The sequence below is a fragment of the Halichoerus grypus genome, chromosome 10 (genome assembly GCF_964656455.1).
Source record: "Halichoerus grypus chromosome 10, mHalGry1.hap1.1, whole genome shotgun sequence".
In the NCBI taxonomy this organism is placed as follows: domain Eukaryota; kingdom Metazoa; phylum Chordata; class Mammalia; order Carnivora; family Phocidae; genus Halichoerus; species Halichoerus grypus.
In genome coordinates, this window is record NC_135721.1 from 112,489,667 (window position 1) to 112,499,983 (window position 10,317).

Sequence of the window (10,317 nt, forward strand, 5' to 3'; positions counted from 1 at the left end):
GGGGCGATGTGGAACCCGACAGTGCACGTGGGGCATATCTGGGGAGAAGAGCGATGGCAGAGGCAGTTACAGCATGTAATAACTGAGAGAAAACCCTGGAAACTGTGACAATAGAGTAGTCCTAGGCCTCATGAGAACTATTCCCAGCCTCCTTATGGATTAGCTACCAAGTAAACACGATGAATTTGTTATCCAATATGTATGAGTAGAAATAAACCAACAACAGATAAAACTGACAGCAAATGAAACTGTACGCGGGAAGATGCCAACTGCAAGGAGAAGCAAATCTTGACAAAACTTACACTTAAGAAATCTGACTGGGAAAACTGAATCTGGTAAGAGTAAAAACCACAATTAAATATACAATGGCAGATGCTATAGTTGGCGACAATGTGCTTTGGGTAAAGACATGACAGATAAATGTTTACACGAAAAAACCTGAATGTAGTCAAAATAATTTCAGTACTTTAAACAAGGAAAAACCTGAGAGTGTAGCAACAGCACAGCATAGGGATTTTATCAACTTCACAGAATTCCTGCCAGAAATCTCTCTAATGAGAATCCATCAATGGTAGTATAATTCTGGTTTAAATTTATATTAAAAAACACAGAGTTGAAAGCTTTCAAGTTCATCATGTTCTCCTCATGCCCTCTCTGCTAGCAGAATCCTCAGTCAAGGACCTGGCCAATGTCACTGCCATGAAGCATCCCCAGATTTCCCACTGGGCTAAGCCTACTCTCTCACTGCAATTCCCCCTGCATTTTACAGGTCTGTTCTATTTTATATCCTAGCTACCAGAGCTCCTGGATGAGACTTCTGCTAAAGTCAAAGTGAAGTGCTCTCCACAGGCTCATCACAATGCCTGAGATTCCACCATCACCATGTCCATCCTGTGAATAAGGCACCCGCACCCCTGGGACAGGGGATCATCTTCAGCTGCAGAGTCTCATTAATTTTTTTGGCTCACAGCTGCCTCTTAAAAACCAATAGGACAAAACATGCTAAAGGGGAGGCTGCCTGGAAAGGGCAGATTTCGGGTCAGGCAGACCTTCTGCTCAACGATGGAAGGAAAATTGCAGAAAGGGAAGGAGATGGGGGCAGAGAGCAGTAAGCCCATGGAATGGTCACGAAATGGAGCTGAGCTGGGGAGCTGGGATGTGCACACACTGTTGGTTTTAGTACAAACTGGCCCAGCCTTTTGGGGAGGGCAATTCAGCAGGTGCATCAAATTGTAATTTGCACATGCCCAAGAACACAGAGAAGGTTCACAGAGCAGGAACCATAAAAAGCTCTTATTCACAGGAAAAAATGTTCATCCTCACTCTTTTTTTTCTTTTCATCCTCACTTTTTAATAAGTTGAAGTACACTGAGATTCCAGTTTTCATCTATCAGAATGGCTGGAGAACAGACTGAGCTGGTGAGGCTATGGGGAAACAGGTGCTGACCCTTGGTACCTTCAGGAGGGTAAACTGGTCTTCCTGCAGAGAGCACTCTGACAATGTTTGTCAAAATCACAAGTGCATTGACCAAGCAATTCCACTTCAGGGAATTTTTCCTACAGATAAAATTCACACATGTGCAAATGATACACGTAAAGTATAATCAAGGTATTCAGTGCTCTATTAATGGCTTGCTGGGTGACTGGAGGCAAATCCTTGGCTCTCTGAGTCTCAGTTTACTCATCTGTCAAACAGGATCACAATCTCTAGGCTTTACTTACCTCTAAAAGGGCCAAGAGACTTCAACCAAATGAGATACGGGATGTGAAATAGCCTGGCAAACGGTAAAGTACCGTGACTGTATGAGGAGCTAGGACTGTCAGGGAGAGGGGAGTGGGGAGGCGCTTCACCAAACCCCAACATATGCCTGACTGAGGTGGCTGGAAGGGACACCCTCCTTTCTGGAGCATCCAGGGGCAGCTCTGCTGGGAGGAAGGGGTGGGGCAGGTGAGCAGTACTGACAAACAGAGGCAGGGTTCTCTCCCTCCTCCCCTCTGTGTACCTCCACAAACTCAATATATGTCCCGTGTAGCAGGAGCGGAGGCTGAGTTAGACAGCTGTTAATCTCAAAGAGTCCACAGGCACGCAGGCCAAGACCCTGACATGTAAGCAGAATATCACGATACAGAGTGACCTGTGACAAAACAAGACATACACTGCTGCGGTACCCAGTGCGAGTGCCAAATGGGTGGGAGATGGCCCTGATGTCAGAAAGCCCAGCCCGACTCCCAGCTCTGCCTCTTCCCAGCTGTGGGGCCCGGGAATGTTATTCTCTCTCTCAGAGCCTCCATCTCCTCAGCTGTATGATGAATTTCAGGATTCTATGACTTTTTTTTTTTAAGATTTTATTTATTTGAGAGAGAGAGAGAGTATACATGCACAAACGGGGAGGGAGGGAGGGAGAGACAGAGGGTAAGGGAGCAGCAGATTTACTGCTGGGTGGGAGCCTGACAGGGGGCTTGATCCTAAGACCCTGAGGTCATGACCTGAGCTGAAGACAGATGCTTAACCAACTGAGCCACCCAGGCGTCCCAGGATTCTATGACTTTTGCATTGGAAATACTTAGTGTTGTGCCTCGAGCTGTCACACGAGCTGTCACGACTCTATTATTATAACAGTAGTAGTACATATTAGGGAATCACAAGAAAGCAGATAGCACTTAGGCAAAGCCTTGAAGGTTAAGCACAGGTCCTGGTAGGGGGTAGGACCCAGAAACACATTCGGTTGAGGAATTTGCTCTGTGTACAAGGAAGGGAAACATGAGGTAGAGGGACCTGCAGGTGCAGACCACATGGGACTCACCTACAAACCAGTGTTATGGCTCATTTCCACATATTCCTTTTATTTTAGCCTAAAATACCTGTGTCCTGGGTGGGAAGAGGCTTAAAATTACTTGATGACAAGTCAAGGTTGGACACATGTCCCACTATACAGAGGACTCTGGTCTCCTCCGTGGATGACTGTAAATATCCATGCTGCAATGTTGAGTCAGGATGGGAGACTGGAAATCCGGCAGTTACAGTAATAAGAACAACATTTACGAAGAGCGTTCTATGTGCCAAGCCCTGTTCTAGGTGCTATACATGACTTCATCCTCTACGAAGCAGCTATTTTTAAGAGCTCAGGGAGGTGAAGTAACTTGCTTAAGGTCACACAGCTGGTGAGTGGTGGAGTCAGGATTCAAACGGAGGCAGTCTGGTTCCAGTGCCCCAACTCTTAGCCACTACTTCCTAGATGACCTCTACCTTTCCTACCTGGAAATTTCTGCTGGCAAGTTGTTCAGGGATTGTTGACAAGATGCTCAGGGAGCCTGTGACAATGAAACAGTTAACCTTTGGGGCACCTGGCTGACTCAGTTGGTTAAGCATCCAACTCTTGATTTCTGCTCAGGTCATGATCTCAAGGTTTGAGATGGGAGCCCCATGTCGGGCTCTGCACTGGGCATGGAGCCTGCTTAAGATTCTCTCTCTTTCTCTCTCTCTCTCTCTCGCTCTGCTCCTCCCTCCACAAAACAAACAAATCCAAAACAGTTAACCCTTGTCGTTACAAAAATACAAAAAGTTGTTAGGATTCTCTACCAATTCAATGTGGATTTTTTTTTTTAAAGCATTTTTTTAAAAGATTTTATTTATTCATTTGAGACACAGAGATACAGAGAAAGAGAGAACATGAGCAGGGGGAGAGGCAGAGGGAGAGGAAGAAGCAGGCTCCCCGCTGAGCCAGGAGCCCAATGTGGGGTTCGATCCCAGGACCCTGGGATCATGACCTGAGCAGAAGGCAGATGCTTAACCATCTGAGCCACCCAGGTGCCCCCAATGTGGATTTTCAAACCGGATGCTCTTAGGCAAATGCAATAGCTCCCAAAACACAAAACATAATCAGTGTGTGTTTGTGTGTGTGTGTGTGAAGCTGACACAAATAGCAGAAATAAATTTAGCTTCCAGTGACATTCTGGACGTTCAGTTATCAGGGCGGAAGCAAAAGCAGCAAGGGAAGACAGATGCCTGGCCTCAAGTCATTGGCTCGGCCCGAGCTCTGGGAGGGCTGCTTCCAGGCCATGCCCTAGAAATGATCTGGGACTTGTGGACCATTCTGTTACTCTGTCACCCCAGCTGGAGACCCCAGGGTCTCCTCTTCTTTCCACTACATTCACTCACTCACCTACCTCACCATGACTCTGTTTCCTAAGCATTTCTAGAACTCACCCTCCCACTCCAATCCTGTGCCCCACTACAATCTTCACCGCGACCACCTCACCAGCCTCCTTCCTGTTCTCCCTCCCGCCCATCACTGACTCTGCCAGGAGCTCTTTCTGAAGCCTAGACCTGACTGTATCACACACCTGACTCAGAAACCCCTGGAGACTGGACTATTGCGTAGCCATTACACAGGAATTGAGGTCACTGCTGGTGGGTGTATAAACTTATACAACCTCTAGGGTGCATAATTTGGTAAGATCAATCTATATCAAACATGCACATAGCCTTTGACCCAGCAAATCAATTTCAAAAAAACAAACAAAAAAAATCCTACACATACAGACAAGTGTGAAGTAACAAACATATAAGGAGATTAATTTCAGCATGGTTTGTAAAAGACTGGTACCCGTCTAAACAACCTGTGGAGGACTCTAAATCAGAGGTTCTCACATGAGCACAGAGAAAAATCGTCAGGAGGGCTTGTGAAAACAGACTGCCAGGTCCACCTTGAGTTTCTAATTCAGAATCTGCATTTCTTTTTTTTTAAGATTTTATTTATTTATTTGACAGAGAGAGACACGGTGGAGAGGGAACACAAGCAGGGGGAGCAGCAGAGGGAGAAGCAGGCCTTCCGCTGAGCAGGGAGCCGATGTGGGGCTCGAACCCAGGACCCTGGGATCATGACCTGAGCCGAAGGCAGACGCCTAATGATGGAGCCACCCAGGCACCTAGAATCTGCATTTTTTTTTTTAAGATTTTATTTATTACTTGACAGAGAGACACAGCGAGAGAGGAAACACAAGCAGGGCAACACAAGCAGGGTGAGTGGGAGAGGGAGAAGCAGGCCTCGCATGGAGCAGGGAGCCCGACGTGGGGCTTGATCCCAGGACCCTGGGATCATGACCTGAGCCGAAGGCAGATGCCTAACGACTGAGCCACCCAGGCGCCCCCAGAATCTGCATTTCTAACAAGTTCCCAGGTGAGACTATTGCCGCTGCTGCTGGTCCAGCAATCACACTTTGAGAACCAGGGCTCTAAACAAACTGTGGGATACAGGTAGGATACCATGCAGCTGTCACAGAAGAACAAGACTGCTCCATATGTACTGATATATTTGATCTCCAACATATATTTGGTGAAAAAAGCAAGGCGCAAAAAAGTGTATTTATAACAAAATATCAGTTAAACTGCAAAAACGGGGAGAAAGCATATGCTTATTTATTTGTAAAGGCACAGAATTTCTTGGATGGATATCCAAGAAACGGGCTGCCTCTGGGAGGGAAACTGGGTACTGGGTAGGACGGAGGCTTTCATGATGCCCTCTGCACCTCTGGAATTCTGTACCACAGGCATGCATTAATTACCCTCCCCGCCATAAAATAATGAGGCAGATCTGCAGGTACTGACAGGAAAATGACCAAGACACCAAGACACAGGGATTAAAGAAAAAAAAAAAAATGAAACTGCAGAGCAGTATGTACTGTAAAATCCCACTGTTATAAAAGTAAATTTACATTTGTGTATACACACAGGCACACACATGTTTATATATACAAAGAAAAAGTTCTGGAAGGTTACACACCAAAGAGCTACCTGGGTTCCTTCAAGAAGTGGTACTGAGGAGGCTTTTCCTTTATACTTCTGCATGGCTTGGATTTTTTTTTTTTTTTTACAGGTGCAAGTATATGGTCATTTTGTAACTATGAAGATGAACTACTGTGTTGCCTTCAGGATTCTGTCATGCAGAAAGGCTGCAGGCTGCCTGAACATCTTGTTATGGCCTCCAAGGCCCTGCCGCGGGGCTCACATCACACTGTCCGCTGCCTCCCTGAGTGCACCCCGCAGTGCCATGCCTCCCTCTCTCCTGTTCTGCCTGAACTTTCGCCCATCCATGCAAAGGCAGCTGCGGCCTCCTCTGGAAGGCGTATCAGGATTCGGTTTAGTCGGCTGCTCACACATCTGTTTCTCCGTGGGGCGCTGAGCTCTGGGAGGGCAGGGCCTGGCCTTCGTTGTCCCAGCACCCCTGGTACCCAGCCCAGGGCCTGGCACAGAGCAGAAGCCCAGTCCAGCTGGCTGAGGGGCTCCTCTGAGTTACAGGCCAAGGGCCTTTGAAGTAATCTGATCCCCAGCTATTGCTTGGGCTGGGATTTGCTCCCTTCTGGGAACACAGGTCTCTGACAGGGATGGGCACCCCTCTAAGAGTGCTCCTCCCATGGCTACTTCTTCCCAACACACTCTTGGATGCTCCACCTTCTTCTCCCCATGATTTCACAATTTGCTCTGCCTGTTACGGACAACTTGGCTCCAGGGAGAATTCTGTCCTCAGATGCCCTCTCTCAGCTGGCTTTAAGGTCTAACACTGGTGGGAAATCAAAACTCCTGGGCCCCCACACTAACTTTTCTCTCTCCTTGCCACATGACCAGGGAAACATGACTCGGGGTGGAAAAAGGGAGTTGTTTTTTGCCCAAATGCCACTTGTGTGGGTCTACAGAGTCACCTGTATCAGGGACAGCCCTGGACTAGGTCTAGCAACACCTAGTCGTGCCCCTTATTGGCAGAGGGATCGTAAGTAGTCATTTCTTTGACCCTCAGTTTCTTTCTCTGTACGACAGGAAAATAAAACTGGTTCCATCTGTAACATTCAGTTACTGGGAGAAGCAAAGACAGTGAAGGCTTTGTAAATTTCAGAATATCCTGGTTATTGGTGGTGGGTCTGGCCATCTGCAATTTCACGCAACCTGGAGGAGATGATGGGGGTGGTATTTAGAGGCTACGGTGGATTGAAAGCTCTCTTCTATGCGTACCCTCTGTTCCTGCCACACCAGACCTTCCGCCAACTCCTAAACTGCAACTCCTAAACTGTCTTTTTTTTTTTTTTTTTTAAGATTCATTTATTTGAGAAAGACAGAAAGTGCACGAGTATGAGCAGGAGGGGGAGAGAGGGAGAGAATCCCAAGCAGACTCCATACTCAGTGCAAAGCTGGATGCAGGGCTCGATCTCACAATCCCAAGATCACGATCTCAGCAGAAACCAAAAGTCAGATGCTTAACCGACTGTGCCATCCAGGCGCCCCTCTCCTAAACTCTTGTAGCGCTGCTTACCTGGTTTCCTCTGCCTGGAATGTCTTCTGGCTGAAATTCTACCTCTGCATAAGGCTCAAGCCCGTCTCCAGCACAAAGCCTCTCTGCCCTTCCTCAGGTGTTGAGGTGCCTCAAACTTTCTCCCTAAACCCCACAGCACTACTGTACTGCAATCACATAGCTAGTTATTCCTCCTCTGTCCAGGCACCTAAAGTCCTTGGTGACAGGGCTCTGACCCACTCATTTTTGCATCCTCCCCCAACCCCCTGGTCAACAGTGGAGGTTCAGGAAATTCTGTTGTTGGTAAAATGCTTTCTTGAGACTAGTGATCCTTGTGTAGAAGACATCAAGGAGAATTACTCAGTTTTAGGAGCCCCTCAGATCAAGCTGCCCGGTTCATGCCATGGTGTTTTTACCTCCTTTGTCCTAGTCTATTTCAGAACCTTCCCCTGCACCAAGTGTTTGCCAAAAAGGGATGGCAGGGAAGTTGAAGGCCACCTGAACTCTGCTTAGAAGAGGCAGAATAGAAAGGCAAATAGGGCCATCTAAGCCCTGCCTATTTCCCTTTGTGTCTGCCCATAGAAGGAGCCAACAGAGGGGCGCCTGGGTGGCTCAGTTGGTTGGGCGACTGCCTTCGGCTCAGGTCATGATCCTGGAGTCCCTGGATCGAGTCAGGGAGCCTGCTTCTCCCTCTGACCCTCCCCCCTCTCATGTGCTCTCTCTCTCTCTCTCATTCTGTCTCAAATAAATAAATAAAATCTTTAAAAAAAAAAAAAAAAAGAAGGAGCCAACAGAGAGTTCTCTGATCTTGGGTAAGGAAGGTGGCAGACCTCAAGTTGGGTAATGTTTTGAAAACCTGTACTCGAGCAGTTTCAAAAGTGGCAGCTGCTTTGTGGACCTTCCCACTTTGGGTAAGACAGCTTCCGCTTAAGTTCAACTTCAGGTTTGGGTAGGGGAGGAGCTACAGATTAGGAGGGGAGAGGGTGCCAGGAAGTGAGAAGCCACTGGTGCTTCCTGTGGGGGTCTACAGAATCACCTGTGTCAAGGACAGCCCTGGACTAGGTCTAGCAACACCTCGTTGTGCCCCTTATTGGCAGAGGGATCTTAAGTAGTCATTTCCCCACAGGGGCCGGAGAGGACTTAATAGGGAAGAAGATGGAGGGTGGGGGGAGATGATGGGGTCCTCCTAGGTGTCCAATGGGACATAAGTTGAGGAAGGTCAGGAATGGGTCTGGCCTGCTCTCAGAGGCCAACAGCAGCTCAGCTGCTCAGCAGGTAAGTCCAATTTCGTGGAGGGCCTGTCTTAGGGAGCACAAGAAGAAAAGCTACTTTGAGGTAAGGTTGGGGTCTGGGGTGGGAACAGGGTGAGGAGTTGGGAACAGGGCCTGGGCTCAGGCTAGGACAGGTCCACGACTGGGAGTGTCTACCAGCCACGGAGGGCAAACCAGCAAAAGAAGGGGTCTATGCTTGGTTAAAAAGAGAGGCACTATGGTGCCAGATTCTGAGGGACTGGCTGAGTGAAACTGGTCTGAGAAGTGAGGCAAAGAACTGGCGCCTGAGGTGGGGCTTTATCCTTGGATTAATTTTTTTGAGGTGGCGCAAGGGCCTGATCTGGAGGTTCTAGAGGAGCACACTACGGGTCACAGATTCCAGTTAGAGAGGTGTCACAGTTTCAGGATGGGTCTGGATGCTAGAATTTGCCCTAGGGTGGATGAGGCAGGGTTCCCAACGGAGGAATGACGGGGGATTGTACCATTCAGTTGTCAGGACCAGCGCCCCATCAGGTACAGACGGGGGTTGACCCGGAGCCCAGGAAGAGGTGTCCCATATGGGATGAGCAGCCAGAGCAGAGGGTGGGGCCGGTCTGGCTGGGTCCAGCAGGCTCAGAACAATACACCGCCCGAATCGCAGTGTGAGCCTGACAGTGTTTGCAGCATGATGCACAGAGAGAAAAATGTGTCAGGGTCCGAGTGGGGATAGAAGCCGGCCCCTATAAGAGAAGGTGTCAGATCCCAGAGCACCTAAGGCCAGCTCCCGGATGTGGGCTCGGGGTGGGGAAGCGGTGGTGATCCATGCCGGGAAGGGTCAGCGTCTGGGGAGAGGAGGTGTCTGCGCGGGCGGGAGGACGGTCCTCGTCAGTCACGTCACGGGTGGGAGGTGGGAAGCGCGCGCGGTTTTGCCTCCGACCCTACCTTGCCGCGGGCGCAGCGCACGGAGCGCAGGGCGCCGAAGAAGATGGGCAGCAGCGCCATGAGCAGGAGGCTGCCGTAGGCCAGCGCGATGCCCTCGGGCGTGGAAGGCGGCCGCGTCGTGCCGTTGGCTGCGCCGCCTGCCTCGGCGCTGCCGTTGTGCGGGTCGCTGAGGGCCGAGTCCATGGCAACGCTGCGCTCCGGGTCCGACTCCAGCTCCGGCCGCCGCAGCAGAGACGCAAGACGGGAAGACGGGCGCTGCGGGAAAAGCCACGTTCCCTTAAAGAAACAGGAAGTGACGTGCTGCCCTCGCCGGCCCGCGCCGCGCACGCGTGCGCGTTCACGTCTCCCCGCCCGCGCGCCCTCTAATGGTAGCGGAGGGCCGGGCGACCAGTTGCTAAGCAACTCGTGATTGGTCGGGGAAGGAACACGGAACCACTGTGCTGGGCATCCATCCCGAGGGAGGCCTGAGGATCCCATGCGCCAGTCCCAGCCGACTTCCTCAATCCCAGGCTGTTCCGCTCCCCACAAGTCCTCATCATGATAACTAAGAATTTGTTCATTCATGCATGATTCATCCAATATTTAACTGTTCCTTCACCCCTTAAATATTTGAGTATCCCGTTATATGCCAGACGCTGCCCTAGGCTCTGGGGACACATACAGGCAAAAGTCCGTCCCTATACTCGTGAAGCTTGCATTTTTAATGCGGTGGTAGGGGAAGGTGTTGGGAAGACAATGAAGTGAAGAAAGTAAAATATGAAGTCTAGGATATTCGTGTGTACTTACGTATTCTGTAGTATGTTAATGGACGTAAATAATTCAGAGACCTCCCTCTCTAGGAA

The 10,317-nt window shown here is 49.5% G+C and overlaps 1 protein-coding gene across 11 annotated transcripts in view; it reads right to left on the reverse strand.

Annotated features, from left to right (window-relative positions):
* Window positions 1-9,784, reverse strand: part of HM13 (histocompatibility minor 13) — a 39,642-nt gene extending 29,858 nt beyond the window's left edge. For 5 of the 11 annotated variants that reach the window (XR_004926460.2, XM_078057067.1, XM_078057066.1 and 2 more), the window contains exon 1: window positions 9,476-9,782. Coding sequence is in view for 9 of the 11 variants with exons in the window: in XM_078057067.1 (XP_077913193.1) it covers window positions 9,476-9,658 (183 nt within the window). In the remaining 2 variants the exon portion in view is untranslated. Of the gene's footprint in view, window positions 1-9,475 lie in introns of all 11 variants that reach the window. The other 6 variants (XR_004926461.2, XM_036121818.2, XM_078057065.1 and 3 more) reach the window with 5 other exon arrangements.
* Between the last annotated feature and the right edge of the window lie 533 nt (window positions 9,785-10,317).